Below are 22,956 nucleotides of genomic sequence, written 5' to 3'. Positions count from 1 at the left end.
GCAAAAACAAAAAAAAAAAAAAAAAAAAAAAGGTTTGTCGGTATTTGGAGGCATATTTAAAATTTGGTTTCATACCTGGTCCATAAACAGTCAACTTTTGTCTTTTATGTCAATAATGCCTGACCAACGAATCAGTGAAACTAGGTCATCTTGAGGCACATTTGAAGGCGAAACATAATGCTGATATTAATTCAGATTTGAATTATTTTCACACTTTTAAGGAAAATTTTTGAAAATTAAATTTTTTGAAAATTTGAGTAATATTAAAGTCTTTATTTACTGCTCATAATGCAACTGTTAATTGTGCTTTTGAGGCTATTTATCAAATTTCATTACTCATCGCTTAATCTGGGAAAAGCCGTACTATAGGGAAAAATTTAATCAAACCATCAATATCAGCAATTAAAACTGTTCTAGAAAAAGATGACAAAGATGTTAAAGCTATGCCACTAAATAACAATACTGTTTGCAGAAGAAAGATTAAATGAGGATATTGAAATACAACTTGTTGAAAAGCTGAAAAGAAGAAAATTTTTGGTGCAAATGGATGAACCAACTTTGAGAGACAGTGAGGCCGTACTTGTAACTTATGTGAGATAGGTTCATAAAGGGGATTTTGCTGAAAAAATGTTCTTCTGTAAATCATCAGAAAGCACCACTACCTCCAAAGATATTTATAGTAAGATAAAAAATTACTTAGATATAAAAAATATAATACATCTTGTACTGCAGATGGTGGCCCTAATATGATGGTTGAAAAATAAAATGAAGCACGGAATAAAAAAAAGAGTTGCTTAAAATTGATAAAAGATGAGAATCCAGAAATGCTTCTTGTGCATTGTGTTATTCATAGAGAAAACCTGCTAGCTAAAAACAATTCGCGTGTTCTAAATGAAGTACTAAATTCAGTTATAAAGTGTATAATAGTGCTACTAAAGCTAGAGCCAAATGTGAACGTCCTTTTCAAGTTATTTTATTAAGAACAAAATGAAGACTATATGAGACTTGTACTTCACACTGAAGTAAGAAGTCTGTCAGAAAGATTTATAGAACTATTTGATACTCTTAGTTATTTTATAAGCAACAAACCTGAAATGAAAAATCCGTTAACGGATGATAACAAGCCAATTGTGGGTTATTTAGCCAATATTTTTGAAAAATTAAATATATTAAATAAACAACTTCAAGGAGCAAAAAGAAGATATTTGGTTTCATTATCTTTGTTGAATTATGTCAGGCATATACTATTTACCACAAAAATTTTGAAAAGTCTCATTGGCTCCAAAAATGTGATGTGACTACCGCTATACTTGTTCTTGTCGATCATCTGAAAATTTTATCGGCTGATTTAAAAGATTTTGTAGCTTAAAACAAATGGATTTCCCAACTTGGATGATGCAGCCAATGCTAGTGAATTTGGCTGATATTTCAAATATGCAGTAAAAAGAACTCGCAGAAATTCAAAATGATGAGTCAATTAAAATTTTATTTAATATAAAAGGAGCGATAACATAGCTTTGTGAGGAAACCAGAATCAGATATCCAAATGCAACAAAATTTGCAAGAGAACTATTGTTACCGTTTCCATCTTCATATTTTGCTGAATGCGGATTTAGTACCATAAATGATTTGCGAAAAAAAAATCGATTGGATATAATGAAAGCGGAGACTTGAGACTCAAGTTATCTAAATTGGAACCTGACATAAAATTTCTTTGCAGCAGGTATCAAGCGCAAGGAACTCGCTAAATTTAAATAATAAAAATTACTAATACTTAAAATGAAAAACTTTCACTAAAATGAGTTTTTTTTTTCTTGAATTTCAGTTCTCCATGTTTTTAAAGTTCACTTACTGTGTTTCTCACAAAATTTCATAGTCATTTCTTCCTAAAAGCTATCATTCAAGTTTCTTTCGTGAACATTTCAGTTTTTAAATATTAAAAATTATGTACTGTATTGATGGCATATAAAATGCACTTTTTTCCTAAATTTGGTCTCAAAAAAGTTACCTGCGTTTCATACGTGAAGGACACAGTCTTATACGGGAAGGTAATTAATTGCATTCAATAATTGTTTATTTGGCTTTTACGAAACGTGAGAACTAAAAGAAACCACGCTATTGAAACTTTTTTTCCTTGTGTGTGGCCGTCTAAATAAGGGTGCGTCTTATATGCCGTCAAATATGGTATATGCTAGGGGAAGCTTAAAAATTTTAGAGAGGATTAGGTGGGGCATAGCACAAAAAAGGTTGGGAAACACTGCTATACATTGTAGCAATGCGTATTAAATTTGGAGCAATTCTGAAAAGTTGTGGACGAATTAAATTTGGAACAATTTCGAATTGTGGATGAATAAATTCTTTGTGGAAGTTAACCACTTAAACTCAGAATAATTTTTAAGACAGCAGAATATGTGCCCAAAAGTAGTGATTTATTAAAATGAACGATTAGCAAAGATTCTTGATCTGCATTTACTATAAAACAGATCACTGGCTTGCATGCAAATAATGGTAAAAAAATTTCAATAATAATAGAATACCCATATTAAAATATATTATAGAATATTTTTTTTGAATTTATCTCCATACAGATTTATTTGTATGGAAATAAAAAAAAGGGAAAAAAGCTGTTAAATGTGTCATGCTGAATTTTCTGAAAACTGAAATTTTGTTTATTTGCATCTGAAAAAAACTTGAAATCGAGGCATTCGCAGGTTATTGGAATCATATTGTATAATTATGTATACATTGTGATTTCCTTTAAAATTTAGGAGTGTTTCTCAGTAGTTTGTTGGTGTAAGATTATAATTATTTTCAAAGTAAATTCAGAATTTTATTTTATAGCCCTGTGAATTTGTAATAGTTATCCAATATGAAGTGCATTGCAGAAAAATATGTATTTTTTTATTGTAAAGTGTATTTCTTAATTAGATATATCCTTTTCAATATACTCCTCTGGGAAGGCATCCCGGAGAAGGTATGGATATAAATTGTCCTTTCATAGGATGAAATGGCAGCCCACTTAGTAGGTGTCTTCATAATAAAGAGACCACAGTTTCTTGCCTTAATAGTGGCCAACACCTATGTACAACATGTACTAAAGTATCTTTGCAAAGCATTATTTCACAATTTGACTAGTGTTTAATACTATTATTATTTCTGAGGGAGGGCTTTCTCTCTTTTTACTTCCTTGTACGAAGTGAAGTAAAAAGGAAGTATTGTAATCGCAAAAAGTTTCAGGCAGCATATTTCAACGAAAATATCCATTTTGACCGCTATCAAATGCAATTTAACGATGTTTTTGCATGATATCTGTACGTAAGGACAGAATAAAAGATTCTTTTCCTCCAAAAAAAATTATGAAACTGCTTTAAAATGAATTCCAAAGAGAATTTTTCGTGGTGTCTGTACGAACGTATGGACGTACCTATGTACACTGCTCAAAAAAAAAAAAAAAAAAAAAAAAAAAAAAATTGGGACAGTCCTATATCTCCCGATCTACTGGGCTGATTGACAAAATTCAAACTGCATTCTTCATGTCTCGAAAGCGCGACTTAGGATATATATTAGATTTATATATAGCACTATTCTAACATAGGTATTTTGACACAAAATCGGACTTTTTCTGAAATAACATACCAATTTTTTTACATTTTTCGATTCTACAACTCAAATTACGCCTAAATATGAAATTTTGTAAAATTTGGAGCAAAGTTTACGGAGAAATTCACAAATTTATGTTGGCACTATTTTGTCAGTTTGCGCCGAGAATAGTTCACTTGGCGAACTTCTTAATATATGGCAACCTAGTTTCCTTTCCCGTGAGAGAAAAAAAGTCACCATCGTTCCTTTTTTCCAAATAATATTCTTTATATTGTATTTTTAATTATAACTTATTATTTTAAGTATTTTTTTCTTTTTCGAATTTCATTTTAATTGTTTAAGTTGCATGGTTTTTTTCGAATAACTGTTTTAAAAATTTCTATTTACCTATTCGAACTGCGTAAATAAAGGTGCAGCGTTTATTTTTTTTCAAATAGTTTTCTTTATATATATTTTTTGTCATAGTTATTATTTTAGGTAATTTTTAAATTCTTATACTTTTATTTTAATTGTTTGTGTTGCATTGTCTCTTCAGATAATTGTTTTAAAATTTTCTATTTATTCCTTCGAACTGAGCATTTTAAATAAATTTTCCAGAATTTGATTTTATTTATTTGAATTGCGTTTCTTTCGGAGGAATACTTTGTAACCCAGATTACGATGCGTTTGAAAACTGCATATATTAAAAGAGCAAATAAAGCATAGTTAACACGCCTTTCAATGTTCCGTTCGGAAAAGATATATATAAATAAGAGAGATGTGTAACCGACATTTTAACTTAGGATGACTTGCATACACTGCTTTAAACAGTTTTATCATTGTGCCCATTGCTTTACACAATTTTATCCTACATTTGGTTTCTTAAATGTTATTCATATTTTAGTCAAATATTTTATTTTTGAAATCGTGAGAATCAAATATCATAAGATTAAAAAGTTTTAATTAAAAAAAAAAAAAATACAAATACTAAATTTCACCCCAAAATTTATTTTCTCTTCCCTCTTTCTTCAGGCATTCTACTTTATTCTTGCTCTTTTTCTTTAGGCATTCCGCAAGTATATTAAAAAGCATCCAACTTTTCGAAATATCTTGATATTTCTGACAATCATTTTAAATAAAGTTATCGCCTTCCATTTCATAAAGGCCCACAAACGGCCGAGCGGTAAAGTCGCTGAACACTGGTAGTTCACTCCGGGGTTCGAATCCCGGTAAACGGGCTGGTTGCATGGGTGTTTTCGTAGATTTTCTCATGTGTACCATGTATGTCAGCTGGTTTTCCTTTGAAAGTTCTTCACAAAGGCATCCTTCCTTTTAGGCAGATAACCCTGCTTTGACGTAACTTAATAATCCAATTCAATCCATTTCATCAATATTTGGTCAGAGCCTTTATCAGTCTTTAGAGGCTAAACATTTCGAAGGTATGAGATGAAAGAAAGTTTCATCAAGAGGTTTTGGTTTATTTAATTATGACAAAGCACACTATGGCTATCTGCCTAAGGGGAGGGATGCCTTCGTGGAGGACTTTCTAAGAAAAACTGGCTCGCATACACGTTACACATGGGGAAAACCGCGAAAACGCCCATGCAGCCAGCCCGTTCGCGGGATTTGAACCTCGGACCGAACTACCAGAGTTCAGCAACTTTACCGCTCGGCCGCTGTTTCATCAGGAGGAAAAAAAAAAAACGCCTTTAGGTGACATTCACATACAATACTGGATAAACTCCTGAATCTTCAAATAATTCGACTGAGAAAATCATGGGATTCTCCATTTATGGTACGATATGATGTTCTATAACGTAATTTAAATTTATACAACCATATAGTGTAAAACCAGTTGCTCTTCACTTTAATCTGCAATGATATCTTTTTTGTCTTTTCTGATAACACAAGCTCAGTTGATGGTATTTGCTGGTGTACACGCCCAAGTGTTTTCTCTTTGAACGTCTAAATTCTTTGAAGTAACCTGAAAGTATATTCAAAAGCGTCCAACTTTTTGAAACATCTTGGTATGTCTAAGAGCCAAATTTTCCCTGCAAATTTTTGCTTGCTTTTCTGCCTAATTTTCTTCTTTCCTTCTACAGTTATTTTAAGTGCTCACACAAGAAAATTAAGATTTTTCGATTGCTAGATTTTCATATATTTTGCATTCTTGTCAATTTTTTAAAATATCAATTGCATCAACTGTGTTTCACAGGGTTGCCACGCTACCTGGAAAACCGGGAGAACCGGGAAAAGTCAGGGAATTCGAAAATTGACCAAAATATTCAGGGAAAAGTCAGGGAATTTAAGTATTTTTGTCAAAATCTGGAAAAGTCAGGGAAGTTCATACAACGATCCCGCCAAAAAAAGCGATTTTTGCGCCGACGTCGGAAGAGGTAACTTTTTTGGCGAATTATGCATCACGTGAGTGTCATTCGGGTAGCTGGCATAGAGCCAATTTTCGCAGCTCCAATTTGATTGTCTTTTAGAAAGGCAAAGCAACTTTCCCGCAACTTTGTTTTCCAGTATTCTCGAGAATCGCATGTGCAGTGCATGAACTAATGAAAGTACCTGTTCTCGTATAAAACAAAATGGGTTTAATCCTAGTATACGGTACCATGGAGGTTAGAATCAAAAAAATATGTATTGTAAAGAAGGAAAACCTCTCTGCAACAGACGTGGCTGTGGCTCCGTTCCATCATAGAGGGAAACAGCTGTGCATATCTGATATATCTGTCGCCAAAGCTCGAAACCGGTGTCGAAGTTCGAAGGTCACGTTATCAAGAGTTCATAAAATGAATATCGTTTAAAATTTCTTTAACCACTTGCGCTAAAAAGACGTGCCTTCACGTCGATAAGCATTTATCGCAAAAATGAAAATAACGTGGTGCACACGTCGCCTAACAATGAGATTGTTTATTTCTCGAGTTACAGCTCTGGATTGCACTCGCAGATGCGGAGCGGCGTAAATGAGACACTTTACCGCTTGTTATATTGTAGCGCACGGCACCGCAACCGTGAAGTTTAGTCTTAGCGGAAGTGGTTAAACTCCAAAGGAAAAGAAAATATTTTTTGGCGCAAGTAAATTAATTCATGGATTAGTTATTTTCAGGGAAAAAAAAACTACGAAAATCCGTTTTTAAAATTATTGCGAAAAATCCAAGAAGAAACGTCCTTTGATAAAACGTTTCTTCTTGGATTTTTCGCAATAATATAGAAACGGATTTTCGTAGTTTTCTTTTTGTCAAAGAGTGTTTCTTCTTAACACGTGTTTCTCAATTTCCTGTACACATCGCGGAGAGGGAAATTCTGGCCGCCAGGTTCTGTCGCCAAATCCCTTGGCAAATTTTCCCTCCGCATTCTAGCGGCGTAATAGCATTTTACTTGTATGGAACCTTTTCTTCTTTACATAGATGTTCTTTGGTTAGAATAATAATGGGATTTGGCGACATCTTGATGCGCAGTAAACGGGTCATTTTGGTCTTGGCGACAATTTTCAAAATCGTGCCAAAGCCTTACCGTATACTAGAATTTTACCGCAAAATCTTTTTAAACCTTTTTTTTTTTTTTCTTTTTTCTTTTTTTTTTTTTTTCTTTTCTTTTTAAATAAATACCTTGTCATTTTGCAGTAAAATAAAAAAATAGTAATCAGTCATCTAGGCTAGCCATGTAATATAACTATATTCGCTAAAATATCGTTGATTATTCTAATTCAATTTTTAAGTAATTATTTTTATGTTATTCATATAATTTAATGTTGCTTCTTCCCTCTAAATTTATTTATTATTAGTAAATAATATTTCCAAATTTCAGGAAATTTTCTCTGGCATAATCCTGAAATTAATCATAGCAGTATGATGACATACCATCACGAAATTTAATGCACATATTTTTTCCTTATGTATGCTGCGAAATAAATATAAAATACCTCAATTTATTAAAATAGATTTCTTTCTTTCGTTTAGCTGCAGAATGTCTGCGAAAAAAGCCTTATTTTATTCCAGATTGGGAAGATTCTAATCTCAATCTTCAATGGAGAAAACAACAACTATTATAATTATATTTGTGTTTTCAAGTGTTAAGGTGCCTTTTAAGAACATACCTCACGCAAATTAAATTTACCTAAAATCTAACCGAACTATTTAGCATTGCATTGTGATTTATAAGGACCGAATTAGCCTCGTGTTGAACTGGTGATGATCATGAGTAATAATTAAATAAAACATACATTTGTTATCCAATATATATATCTTAAATTTTATTAAGTTTCTTAAGTGGAAAATTAAACAAAATTATCAAACAAAGTATACCAAGAATAATTAAGAATAAATGTCCTCTGGGATTTATTGAATAATTAAGTGAATTTGCTACACAATACAAGTAATACCATAATTAATTTACATCTTAGCACAGCCAACGTACATTACGGGGATAGACTGGAATTTTCTTGAAACACACCTGGAAAACCTGAAAAAGTCAGGGAATTTCATTCTCCTGTTTGAGTGGCAACCCTGGTTTCAGCTGAAGACAGCTTTTCATTTTCTAGACATTTTAACTATAAACAAAGTATAGAGCAAAGTCCAAAGGATAAATATTTTAATTAAAAGATTTTTTGCTAAATGACAAGTAAATAAAACAGTCCAGCAGTGTTTATTCTTCACCACCAAGTGACCCGATTCTTATATCGGCTGAAACAACCTAAATCATATTATAGATCATGTTTTTTTTATACAATCTATAACGCGAGGGAAAAATTAGCTTCTTAAAACATTTTTTCTAAGAAGATTAATATAAAAGATTATATTTATATATATATTTTTAAAGCTGGGACTTGAACCAAACTGTCAAACTTTTAAAGTTTAATTTACATGGTAGTTATAATTAAAGTTCCAATTTGAAATGGTCATAAAAGAAAAACTACCAGACCAAATGTTATCAAACTTGGGAATCGTGTAAAAGAGATTGTGGGAATTTATTTTCCGCGGAAAAAAAAAAAAAAAAGAGTTCAAAAACTCACCACCAGGGGGAAAATGGCGCTGTATACAATATTGTTAAATGAAATAAGACACGAAAACATCTGTTTAAAATGCGTTTAATATTTTCCGAAACGTATTACAAAGCAGGTTCAATGTAGCGTCCAGCATTTTCCGAAAGTAAGTTAAATCCTGTTACTGCATTCTCGACAGCAGCTCTTAGCATATCAGGAGGAATGTTACGGTCATGTCAGTGTATCACATTTTTCAATTCTGCCAAATTGTTTAAATTATCACCATAAACACTGCTTTTGAGATAACCCCATAGCCAAGAGTCACAGAGGTTGAGGTCTGCTGGGTAGAGGGAAAGTGTTGGCCTATAAGACTTTCATTCGTGAAATGTTGCCTAAGTAACTGTGTGACACACGTGAGGTGGGGCCCAGCCCTGCATAAAAATCGTAGTATCTAAAATGCCACGTTACTGCAGTTCATGTATCACGAAACATTTTAACATTGACTCTAAGTGAGCTGCAATCACAGTGGTCCAGCTGTCGATTGCTCTTCAGAGAAAAATGGTTCAGTTATAATACTAGCTGTCATTCAACACTAAACGGTGTGGAATGACTGCTATGCAATCGAATGCAGTAGGAGAATGCAATGGAACAAAATAGATAACATGAGAGATTTCTTTGGCCCAAATCGATTAAAAGCGTTTTGAATCAGTATCTTCATGTTTTAGTGCCGAATTCAGACTTCAAAAATTACTAATTAGCGATCTGTAAGAAAACGATTTCCAGATTGTACGCACTTGTGCGAGTGATTTGCGATCTCACATTTTCTAAACGATAATTCGTGGTTTTCACGGACGAATTTCTCACTTACACGGATGGCGCACTCGACTTTTATCGAATTTAACGCCTTTAAATGGTAATTTGCCTACTTCAAAGTTTCTTAAGGGTATACAACATATTAAACCCGTGTAACAAAAGGTTAAGTTAGATTCCGACCCATATTTCGTTTAACAATATTGTTGCATACAGCGCCATTTTACCCTGGTGGTGAGGTTTCCAACTTTCTTTTTTTTGCGGAAAATAAATTCCCATGACATCCTTTACACGGTTACAAAGTTTGATAACATTTGATCCAGTAGTTTTCCTTTTATGACCGTTTCAAAGTGAAATTTTAATTATAACCACCCTGTATATTATTAAATTTTAATTTGAAGCTATGCGTTATATGTATACCATGCGTAAGATTTTCGCTTTTATGGAAAAAATAAAGAATCGAAGCAAATATACTTAAAATATTAGACCAAAACTGAAAAAATTTCCCCTCCCTCCGAAAATAAAATATTAAAACTTTGACCATGAATTTATTGAATTATCGAAATATTCAATTTGACTTATCTTCCAAGTCCTAGTTCCGACAACAATTCCATCAAAAATTCCGAATTACTGAAGCTGAAGTAAAAGGTTTAGTATATATTCACTGTATGTTAATAAAGTAATAAGAGTGTAACAAAAAATAGATTATAGAATTTACGCTTATGCAACTGTAATGTCTGAATGCACAACATGTAATGGAAGAAAAGGCTTGTAGAGATCTGTTTTTGACATGCCTCTAAAAGTAGATGTCATACTCCTTTTGTCTCTTCAATGTCAAAAAACTTTCCTTTGAGAGGCCTTTAGTTTTGGGGAGGAAAAAATCATAAGAAGACAAATTTGAAGAACACGCAGGACAATTGAGTACACATACTTATTTTCGGAGCACAAGCGGTTGTCCGATTGGTTATTGAATAATAAAAAGATGCATTGTCATGCAATACAAAACATTTGGAATACGTTTTCAGTCAGAAAATGTAAGATTAAAAGTCATCTGCTTAATTCACAGCCATTTACAAGTCAACTACTCGGGCAATTGCAGAATCGTTTTGATCCTAAGCTTGTAAGACAAACGTAATATCACTGGATTTAAAAACTTCTTTAATCTTCCGAGAACGTTCCTTCTTTAGCTCATATTCCAAGAATATTAAGTGAATACAATTAATTATTGCAAAAGAAATTGAATATTCATTTGCACTACGGTTTGGTAGTTTACTAACAAGTTAACAAAACTTAAATTCTGCTTTTTGTGTCTAAGAATACAACAGTATTTTAAATATTTACAAATAAAATATTAAATTGGAGATTTAATTGGAGCCTCACCAGTTGCCTAGCATTTGAAGATTGTTAAATACTAATTGTTTGTTGCGAAGTCTAACCCAGGCTGCATGGTTGGTTTTCGTAGTTTTCTAGGTTCTCTTTACAAAGGTTCTCTATGAAAGCATCTTAGTCAAATAGCTCCCATGTTCTTTCTATGTTCAAATAACCAACTAACCTAGTTTAAGCGCGATTTCCAAGGGAAGTTACTTGCAAAACCCGAATAATCATTAAAAATCATGTAGCTTGCCAATCGGGAGTAACATGAAAGATACGGCCCCAATAATTGAATTGCTGTTACGATACGCTGTTTCTAAACTTAGATGGTCATTCCTTAATTAAATAGCCCACCAGCGGCCGAGCGGTAAAGATGCTGATCATTGGTAGTTCGGTCCGAGGTTTGAATCTCGCGAACGGGCTGGCCGCATCAGCGTTTTCATGGTTTTCCCCATGTATAACGTGTATACGAGCCAGTTTACCTTAGAAAGTCCTCCACGAAGGCATCTCTCCCTTTAGGCAGATAGCCCTCGTGTGCTTTGCCATAATTAAATAATCCAATCCAATCCTTAATTAAATATAATTGATTTGTAACTTCTACTAGAACTGACGGTAAGAATTGAAGTGCAAATAAATAATATCGTGTGCAATCTTGATTAATATAAAATTAAAAATTTTGCATAGAAAAATATTTGCATTCAGACATAAAGTTTTTTGAAATATTTGCAATTACTTTATAAGAAGGATTTATTAATAACCGTAATAATTACTTATTATATTATTGATGATTAGGATTCAGTTCTTGACAATTACATTCTAAATTAGAATTTTAAGGATATAATGAAATTACGCTACGCACAAAAATACATTTAAGGATAAAAAATGAGTTGATTTTTTATGTTTTAAAACTTCTTAAATTCATTTAATAAACATCGTATCCTCGTTGTTAATTGAATCCAGAATGTTGTGTGTCGTTTATATAATTATTCTTACTCGTCCACAGAAGCTGCTGATTTATCCAGCCATTAAGTAGCTGCAAATCATTTCTACATAACCATTGAACTTCCACTAATTCAGTCTCTAGAGGGTTGTATGTTTATATCATAATTTGACTTTTATAAAAATGATTATTCTAAATATTATGTTTCTATAAAAATATACTGTGCTTTAAAAATGGGGATGATAGTATCAGCCGCTCTTTCAGCCACTTCAAAAGCAAAGAAATAAATTATGCAGTTAATGTCATAAAATTCAAATAAATATCAAACGAAAATTCTCAGTTTTAGACAATTCGATTTAAACGGAGTAAAGTAGCAGACGATAAAACACTGAAGGTAAAAATTTACTCTTATTTTTTTTTAAAAAGGAAAATAAAGAGAAATTTAAAAAAAAATAGTTAAAAATTTGAATAATATCATCTATAATTTAAAAAAAATAGCTTTTCATATAGTATTAATAAATATTTATTACGCTTCATTGAGGGAAAAAATGTTATATAATTAATTCTCCGTAAAATCTTACTTGAAATTTAAGGTTAAAAATAGCTGTGGCAATTCACTGTAACAAAAATCCATAGACCACATTTGGCGTTATTATCGCTCAAAAAAAGGATGCCAAATTTCAAAACTCGAAAATATGTAAATTCGTGTATATCTTAGAAAATTTTGAATAAAAAAGTCTAATTTTTTGCAGATATGCTTAAAAATACACCTACTTTAAGATGATGGTAAAAATTTTAAAATTTATAAAAATTATTTAAAAATAGAAATTTAAAAAATAAAACACAAAGAATGGGTAAATTTTATTTGGAATGAACCTAAATTTCAAAATGTGAGAGAAAAAATCAAAAAAGTTTAATAAAAAAAGAAATATTAATAAATATTTGTCAAATTCAATTAACATTGAGGAGCTAATATTTTAAAAACTACTCGCACGATTTTTACAAAATTTGGTATTCTGGCATAATTTGAGTCGTAGAATTGAAATATGAAAAACAATTGGTATGTTATTTCAGAAAAAGTCCGATTTTGTGTCAAAATACCTATGTTAGAATAGTGTTATATATAAATCATCTAAGCATGCCCATCTAAAGGATAAATCTGAAGAATATTTTAAGAAGAAATTATCGGAGTTCAAAAATAGTAAACAAGTAATGAAAGGTTTTTTTGCTTCAATAAAAAGCTTTGGAAGCTAGTTACTTAGTAAGCCTAAGAATTGCCAACACTAAGCAGGCTCACAGTATTGGAGAAAACCTTACATTACCAGCAATCAAAAGTTATTCTGTTTTCAAGTGGATGAATTCATAAAATGACATATTTCATAAAAGAGGCACTTATTCAAAAAATAAAACACAGTGAATATTTCGCATTGCAGTTGGATGAAAATATGATAACTTTGTTCAATTACATTACCAGCACCACAATTATTAGTTTACATACCTTTGAAAGAAGATAAATGAATTGCTTAAGAGTATTTATTTTGTGCATCTCTTCATGATAGAGCAACTGCAAATTAAATTTTCAAAGTAACTGACAATTTTATGTCAGAGAATGGCATTTGTTGGAGTCAATGCATTGCTTTATGTGGTGGCGGAACCCAGGCCTTACCAGGCAAACATTCAAGTGTTATTTCTCAAAAAAAAAAAAAAAAAATTTAGGACTGGAAACTAAATTTACTGACCCCTCCATTCATCATGAAGCATCATGAAACTCAAAAACGAATAGCCTCAGAACGTTGAAATTTTGTATATAGGACTGCTATAACATGTAGATGTGCACCTCGTATTTTGATTGCAATCGACCGCACCAAACGTATATAAATATATTTATATAACCACTCTGTTACCCGGCTCACAGATCTCAGTTTCTTTACTCTTATATGTTTGTAAATGGTACATTTTTTACTTTAAAAATGATCGAATTATGTTGTTTTTATCTTCCGGTTAAGGGTTTTATGCCTTTAGTAAATCTGTATGCAATACTTTTAGAATTATCAACAATTTTAAAGTTGTCTAAGTGCCGCTAAGCCTTTTTTATATGGCGGCCATTGATGTTTACATTTGAAACAGAGACTAGTGGATTTGTTGCCAATCGAGAGAAAGTTAGCTTTGCAACAACAAAGATAACGCATTTATTTATTATTGCCAATTAAATCATGCTTAATTCTTTCTGGAATTTTTTCGAGGAAATAAGTGTTTAAGATTTACTTCGTAATTTTTAATATAGATATTTTGAGTTTTTATGCATTTTTGCCTGCTCGCGAAGTGAGAACTGAATTAATTAAATGAGAAATACTCAATCCTCTGTGAAAAACTGTTTCTTTTTTGTTTTGTTTGCTTAATTTCTTTTATACATCATTCTAGCTTTATTATAGTATTTAAATAGAACATGTGGCAACGATTAGATAATTCTATTCTTTAAATGATATAAATTTTGTGCATTATGAGTTATAATATGAACGGAATATATAAGTTAACTGTTATATAATTATTGGATTATATAACAGTTAACTTAGTTTCCGTTATATAATTATCATATAAGTTAACTGTCATATGTAATTAATACTGTTAAGTGAATCTAGCGCCAGAGTGACGTTACGGTAAACAAATACTAGAGTGAACTTTAAAGAATACATTTAGTCTATTGTGGTTTATGCGCTGTTGGCGAAATAGATTTAATTCAATCCAATATGTTTAAATTAAATACAAGAAAAAATGTGTATAATTTAATATTCCGTACAAGGAAGTCATGTGGTGTACACATCAGATTTTTTTTAAAGGCAGTCAAGTACAGGAAGGCTAGCCCTATTTGTGGGATGTGCATGTGTATTTATTCTGTTCCTCTGATAGGGCAGTGCTATTTAGTAATGAATACATTTGGAGAAAATTCCATTAGTTCTGTGCCTCCAGATTCCATTCAATTTCTATTCAGTTCTTCAATGAAATGCTTCCTTGAAAAATCTAATGGCATTTTTATCAATCTCACCATTATCGTTTACTTACAATGATGGATATATTTGAATTTTCTATGGAAATATGTCCAGGGGTTTTACTAGTATTTTGTGCATTGCTGTTTTCTCCACCTAGCTTCAATTGAATTACATATTAATTTTCATGGACTGCATTCAGTGATTTTCTGAACAACATGCACATTTGGTTCTTTAATAGCCAGTCAGCATTGTTCCATGTTTCCAACCAATCCGTTTACAATGTTTCTCATCCTTTCAGATTTCTCAGTTTCATCACTGTCCTCTTATTAGGTCATTTGGCCTTTTAAATTTGTGTTGGAAATACCATCTCGCCTTGTTGCATTGTCTTTATTTTATTGGAATTTAAGTGCACTAAAACACTGTTGCTCTAAGGAATATGACATTTTTTCCCGCACTTCTGTTCAGTTTGAATGGAAGGTTTCATTTGCATTGTAGAACACTGTTGCTGTAAGGAATATGCCATTTTCCCTACACTTCCTATTCATTTTGAAGGCAAGGCTTCATTTGCATTCTACAACAGAAAGTAAATAACTTGACTTGAAAGATAACATATAGGGAGTCGACTGGAACCTCATTTTTGGTAGAATTTATTGCTAATATAACAGCATTGTATTTAAATTTTATCCACTGCACCTAATATGCAATGAAAATGATTTTTTCCTTACTTGACACAGTACAAAGTCTGTAATCTGGACTCGTCGGGACTTCAGCGATTCTGGATTAGGGGTTTTTCTGGATTATAGATCATCAATTTAAATCTGGTAAGATGGCATGCAGGAATTATGCAATTAAAACTATGAAACCGTAATTTATGAAATAAGGAGCAATTATGATCTAAAGGGTATCAAAATTTATTAAAAAAATCTTAATATTTATTTGTTTACTTTATTAAACATTTCTTTCAATGTAAGTTGTTTAAGTTGCTTCGTTTTTTGTGCTAATACTTTCTCTTTAATAAAGAGACATAATTTCTTGTTCAGTTACAAAGTTTCACTGTTCAAGTCCTGTAATTGCTGTGTCGAGAATACCGACTAACTTGTCAATCGAAATTTTTTCATTTTCAATAACCTCTCTGTCACTTTCTTCACTATCGGAAGTGGTATTTTCTGGATCTAGAACCATACTGCAGATTTCGCCATCCGTTAATTAATTGATGATTGAAGCATTGTTATCACAATGAAAAACTTCTGTTATATCATCTTCATTTATTACCGCTTCTCCACATTTCTTTACAAAATCCAATAACTGGGAAATTTCACCTTTAGTTTGTGATGTCCGAAAACCTTAAAATTCGTGGCTATCATCTTCATCGTCCTCACCATGATATATGGTAGCTGTCCATAAATTATGCCAAGCATTTTTTAACGTATCTAGCAACACATCCTCCCAATGTGCATGCGTAAACGGGCATTAACGCACATGTGTAAAGCATACAAGAAAAAAAAAGTTTGTGCCTTTAAGGATTATAGATCATTCCGGATAATGGACGTCCGGATTACAGACTTTGTACTGTATATTTCTTTTAAAATTTGTGGTCTCCATTTCAGTATTTCTGTGTATCTGTAAGTATTAGCGTAATTTTTTAATCATTAATTGATTTAAAATTTTTATCTTTTATCTAAAGTTTTTACTAATGAGGGAAAAAGTTTGTTTTGTTAAATGCTAGCATGTTATTAGTCCATTTTATAATTATTTGCTTATATAATAAAGAATTACTGGAAACATAAAATTATTTATTTATTTATTTATTTTTTACTTGCATTCATGTGATGGTGTTTCACAAAGCTATTTAATTTCAGAAAAGACGACTTTTAAAAGTAACTCCAGTTGCTGTAAACAAAGCTATTAAAAATGAAGAGGAAATTGCATGCGCTCGTAATGCCCATGTAAGTTGATTGTTATTCAAAAACTTTGAAATTAGGAATTGCATTTAATCATTCAGAAATTTGTAAAAGGTAAGATTCAGGTTGATTTGAAATTTTTAAGATTCCATTTGAAAACTACTAGAGATCACTCTTATTTTGAATTGTGTAAAATTAAAGAAATGTTTTGTTCAATACTATAATGCATTTTTGTGTGCATTTCAGATTAAAGATTCTACTGCTCTTTGTGAATTTTTTGCTTGGTTAACTCAGGAAATTTCTGAAGGAAACATCACTGAAATTTCTGCTGCAGAAAAACTTGAAAGTTTTAGAAAGTATTAAAACATTTATTTCTTTTTTGTGCAGTTTTTAACTTTTATAAGTATCTGCTCTTCTTCGTCATATTTAGAAAGAAATGAGACTTATTTATTATCATTCTAATACAGATTGTTAAATGCTACTATTTTAAAATAGCAGCAAAACTTTAATTTAATGACTGAAGGGATTGGACAAAATTATTGTTAATTATTAGCTTGAGGATGCATTTTAATTTAATTTTTTAGTATGTGTTACAAAAAAGCAAAATAATCCAACCCCCATTTTGTAGTTACCTAATTTTTTATATTTTAAACAAGTACTTTTTTTTTTTTTTTTTTTTTTTTTTTTGCAGAAGTCTATAATGTAGTTTTGCTTAACTTTACATTTTAAAATAGTACTAGTTATTCCTTTACCAAGAGTAACTGATAAGTTCAATCCATTGTCATCTACATCAGATTTCTTGTAGCATTCAGTTAAATTGCTTGACTATGAAATGTTATTGGAGAATATGGATATGTTTCTCTGTACTTGCCATCAGTGTACAGCTCACTTCTATTGAAAGCTCCTTAAATGGAAAGATAAAATTTATTTGCTCCAAGAAGTTGAAATTGGAGGAAAATAATGCATGTGTGGCTTTAGAACCTGTTAATTTTTATAAAGTATTAGCTTTGAATCAAAGATATCTATAATTAGGTAGGGAATAATTTGCATTTGTTTTAGACATTATGTTTTGGTCAGTGAAAACAAGTAGTAAATTCAGGAATTCTTAAATTGGTATAATTTCTGAGATCTGTTAAACTTTTTATCAACTATCATAAACCTCATTATTTTTTGCATGTACAGTACACCATTATCCGGAATGATCTATAATCCGGACCCTAAAGCCGCAAACTTTTTTTTATGCTTTACGCATGCATGTGCATGCACGTTGGGAGGATGTGTCTCCCAAATACATTAAAAAATGCTTGGTATAATGTATGGCCAGCTACCATATATCATGGTGAGGACGATGAAGATGATAACCGCAAATTTGAAGGTTTTCGGGCATCGCAAACTAAAGGTGAAATTTTCCAGTTATTTGATTTTGTAAAGAAATGTGGAGAAGCGGTAATAAATGAAGATGATATAACAGAAGTTTTTCATTGCGACGACAATGCCCCAATCATCAATCAGCGGACCGCGAAATCTGTAGTATGGTTCTAGATCCAAAAAATACCGCTTCCGATAGTGACAGTGAGGTTATAGAAAATGAAAAAATTTCGATTGACAAGTTAGTCGGTATTCTCAACACAGCAATTACAGGACTTGAACAGTGGAACTTTGTAACTGAACAAGAAATTATGTCTGTTTATAGAATTAAAGAGAAAGTATTAGCACAAAAAATGGAGCAACTTAAACAACTTGCATTGAAAGAAATGTTTAATAAAGTAAACAAATAAATATTAAGCTTTTTTTTTGTAAATTTTGATACCCTTTAGATCATAATTGTTCTTTATTTCATAAATTATGGCTTCATATTTTTAATTGTATAATTTCTGCATGCCATCTTACCAGATTTAAATTGATGATCTATAATCCGGAATCGCCGAAGTCCCGACAAGTCCGGATTACGGACTTTGTTCTGTATCATGTGACATTATATCATTTAAAAAAAAAAAAAGCAGGCCTTGCATCTTATTCCACAGACTATTGATCAAAATTTCTTTGCCACAATAATTTCCTCGAATATACAAAAGAGATAAAAAAACACTGAGAGCATCTAATGCCATTGATGAGGTGTCATTTTGAAGTTACTGAAAAGCTTTTGTTTCAGTAATTCTTTTATTAGTATTTTGTTCTAATGAGCTTGTAACTCTTTCATTTTGTTATAGTTTGTTGTTAGTCAGTATATATATATTCGTACCATGCGATTTAATGCAATTCCATTCTTTGAATGTACCACATCAAAATTACTCTATATTGGCAAATTTCTTTCGGTTGTCTTTCTTTTTTATTTATACTCAGCAGACATGTTGGCACATTTAGTTTTGGGGACATTTTATAATAAAACCTAAGCTTATTTTTAAGGTCTTTCTATTAACTTCAAAGTCACTATTAGCTGTTTCAAGTTTATAAGGAGCAAAATATTTATCTTCTGCAAATATATTCTCCTCTTTCTGATGCATTTTCATCTAATTTATTCAAAAACTGTTCTTCATTTGTGGGCCTATTAAATTAGCTATATGTAGAAGAAACTTCTAAGTAGTATTTCCCTTTATTCCATATAGCCTTTCTTATGTTTCACTTTGCATAAAGAATAAGCAGATGTTTTCAGAGTCATCACTTTTAAGTGAAAAATCATTTGCCAGAAATAGGAACAGAAATTCAGAAGTACTTATTAACACAATAGTATTATTATGGTCTTTGCTTTATTTGCTTTCCTTACAAATTAGTTTTGAAAAAAATTGCAAAAAATCATCGCATTTTTTAAAATTTTATTATTAAATACAACAAAACGAAACAAATAAAAATATGTAGGTTTTTAAGTTGAATTTTTAATTTTTTGAAGGTGTAAAAGCATTTAGTTTTAATATTAGTTTACTATCCCGAGTTATCTCGAGCAAAAGAAAAAAAAAAAAAATAAATATTAGTCTTTGTATGATAGTTTTTGAAACAAGGGACAACACAAAGTGATACCTGACATTCTACACTGGTATCTGGTCTCTTTTCTTACTGGCTTACCGCTGGAATCTCTTTCACGGTAGCACAGAGTACACTGTCTCGTTGGATTTAATTTTTAGAAAAAAAGTTTTTTTCCACCTCATCATAATCATTATCTGAAAAATCACCGCTTTCGCTATCTTGCATCATCGCCATTTTTTTTTTTTTTTTTTTTCCAACTCATGTAGTATCCTTTTTTATACATTACTGATCCACAAGCCAACTTATACTATACAATAGGGAAACACGTGACCAGTCCCTCCAAAAGAACCGCATCACCAACAAAATTTGGCAAACTGCCAATCAAAGCTGAATATTTCCTTTCCTCGAGGCCGAATAAAACCGTGATAAAACAAATCGTACTAACAAATTCTGCTTCGCCCAAGTTTTCACGGGGTAATAATTAAATGCAATATATATGAACCCGAAATAACGCGAGATAATCAGGCAAGCGGTTAAACATCTGTCTCGTTTTTCATATCTTTAAACTGATGCTGTAGGCTGAATAGGTATACAATTTGTTTTCTCCTTTTTCACAATTGAATAAAATTTTGTAAAAGTATACATATATATAAATTATGTAAAATAGGAAAAATCACAAAAGTTCAGCAACCTGAACCCACAAATAAAGATGTTATACTCAAAAAAGTTTTTTTTTTTTTTTTTTTTTTTTAATCTGAAAATGACAATAGTCATCTTTCTAGTTGTTTTTGAAGCTTTAATTCATTTTTTAATTTTTTTCTCATCTCTATTTAAATAAAGTCTGATACATTTAATATGAGTGCACAATGATAGACATTCTGGAGTGTTACTTAAATTGAATGCAGATGATATTTATTATGCTGGTGAAAATAATGCATTCAATCATATCTCACTGAATATACTTCATTGATTCGTGTAAACATTTTAGGTAATATAAGAGCTATGGATAGTGTTCTTACACAGCATAAACTTACAAAAATGAACTGTGGGTTATCAAGATATTTAACCTTCATTGTTTAAAATCTATACTGAGAACATTTGTGATAGTTCTTGACATTTAGGCAGCACATTCCTATTAACATTGTATTGCTTTACTTCGAATACTAGTTAAATATAATTGTTAATATTTCTGTGAATGTGTATGAAACTTGCATAAAATAATTTATCTTCTGTATATACTTCTGAAGATCAAAAGAGGATTATGTTGGCCCCAGCTTTGAAACTATATCTGCTTCAGGTCCAAACGCCTCCATTATTCATTACCATCCAACACCTGAAACAAACCGAAAAATTACTGCTGAAGAAATGTATCTTTGTGATAGTGGTGGTCAGTATAGGTAATACAGATTTTTTTCAAAATGATTTAATTTATTTCGTGCTAATTTTTTTAATGCAGTTGCCGTTTTGTTTTATGCATAAGACTATTCAAGCTGATTAATTTTCTACTGTGAAGTAGTTTTTCTTATGTATATTTTAGTCTGCACTGTTATAACTCATATTTTAGATGTTAAATATTTCTACAATGCATGCAAACATAATATATAATATTTAATTAAACGATTCTTTGATTCCTTATATAAAGCATTCTCCCCTTATAAAATTGTGTTAAATTTGGAATATTTGACATATGATGTATATGGCTTCTATTTTGTTTTGTATTAATATTGTTACAAGCTATGGCCCACCAGTGGCCGAGCGGTAAAGTTGCTGAACACTGGTAGTTCGGTCCGAGGTTCGAATCCTGCGAACGGGCTGGCTGTCTGGGTGTTTTTGTGGTGTTCCCCATGTGTAACGTGTATATGAGCCAGTTTCCGTTAGAAAGTCCTCCACGAAGGCATCCATCACCTTAGGCAGATAGCCCTCAAGGCTTCGCTGTAATTAAATAACCTAAACCTGTTACAAGCTATGGGTTCATCGATGTCTTTTTAAATGGTCACTGCAAATGAGCCATTCATTATTAATAATCTACAGCAAAATAAGTAGGTGTAAATAACTCAAGGAAAATGCAGATATTAGACAAATTCTTTTTACTATACAAGAAATAAATCAACTGATATCAGTTGTAAGTAATGTCTAAAACATAGTTCAACAAAATCTCTTTCAATAGCAATCTTACTGAAAAACTAGCAATTGATTGATCGCTCTCTGTCCAAGCCATTTTTATATAGTTTGTCAAACTTTCTGGAAGCTTTAGGGAAAATCTCTCCTAGAGTTTCGAAAACAAATTTTCACAAAACTTTCAAAATGTTGTCCACTTGGCAATGAAGCATCATCTCCAGTCTTAAAATTAATTATTACGTTTCATATCATTGTATAAATAAGTATACTTTTGTAAATGGTTTGAGTAATTCATTCAGTTCTTATATTTGGATAGTAACTCACCATATGCATGGAATTACAGTAAAACTCTACTTAATTGAAATGCATCTTAACAAGAATGGTTGAAAATAGTACTGTCTTAAAAAACATATTTAACATTTCTTTTTTTCCAAAAACCTTGACTATATAGTAATAAATAGTATGTAGTATAAATAGTAAGCTGTGAAATAAATCCCTTCAGAAGTTAAAAGTCATTAACAAATTATATCAATTTGAATTTGTGTTTTATTAAATAAGCTAGAAATTGCCAAGCTACTAAATCAGAAGTTCTAATTATGTTTTAAACTATTTCGTACAACATTTTAAGTAAAATTTGGTATTCTGCCATCCAGTGCCTATAGAGCTTTTCTGCCTCTAAATTTGCTGCCTGTTCTTGATTCAAAGCTCTGGTGCTAGCCTTAAATATACATTAAGTTTTGTTATTGTTTCAGTTAAATTATAAACAATATTAAGATACAATAACACGTCAGAAAACAAAAATCAGTGTTATATTTTCAAATTTTCACAGTCCCAGTAGCACTATATTTTCAAATTTTCACAGTTTAGTTGAAAATATAACGCTGATTTTTGTTGTTTGACTTCTAAATTAATATAAACAATATGTTATATATTTAACTCTGAATTAACATGTTACTTCAAATTTAAGCCACATTTTTTTTATTCAAATTTTTAAGATCTATATGGCTTAAATTCGTGTGAATATATTAACAACCTGATCACGCTTTCCCCAACAAGTGGGTGTTTCTCAATACTTATTGTAAAACCTCTTTAATTAAATTCCTTCTATTAGCTCACACTCTCCCTATATCTTGTTCTAATTTTCACTCGTTAATAAAATACTTTTTATTTATCCATTCAAGTTCAAATACAGTTTTTTCACATATTAATAGAGCACATGTTTTGCTATTGTATCATTCATTGCTTGCTTTGCAAGTAATATAAAAAAAAATAAAGTATTTTTGGAAATGAAAAAATGTTAAT

At 31.1% G+C, this 22,956-nt stretch overlaps 1 protein-coding gene across 3 annotated transcripts in view; it reads left to right on the top strand.

Moving 5' to 3' along the window:
- ApepP (Aminopeptidase P) overlaps positions 1–22,956 on the top strand; it is a 108,154-nt gene that overhangs the window by 66,293 nt on the left and 18,905 nt on the right. For all 3 annotated transcript variants that reach the window (XM_085817654.1, XM_085817653.1, XM_085817651.1), the window contains exons 11-13: positions 16,534–16,620; positions 16,822–16,931; positions 20,784–20,933. In XM_085817654.1, coding sequence (XP_085673780.1) covers positions 16,534–16,620; positions 16,822–16,931; positions 20,784–20,933 — 347 coding nt within the window. The remainder of the gene's footprint in view (positions 1–16,533; positions 16,621–16,821; positions 16,932–20,783; positions 20,934–22,956) is intronic.

Source organism: Stegodyphus dumicola, chromosome 5 (assembly GCF_044657685.1).
Source record: "Stegodyphus dumicola isolate Sdum_Otavi_A_Nest chromosome 5, ASM4465768v1".
Taxonomy (NCBI): domain Eukaryota; kingdom Metazoa; phylum Arthropoda; class Arachnida; order Araneae; family Eresidae; genus Stegodyphus; species Stegodyphus dumicola.
Note: the sequence above shows the minus strand (reverse complement) of the source record. Positions and strands in the feature narration are given on the sequence as shown.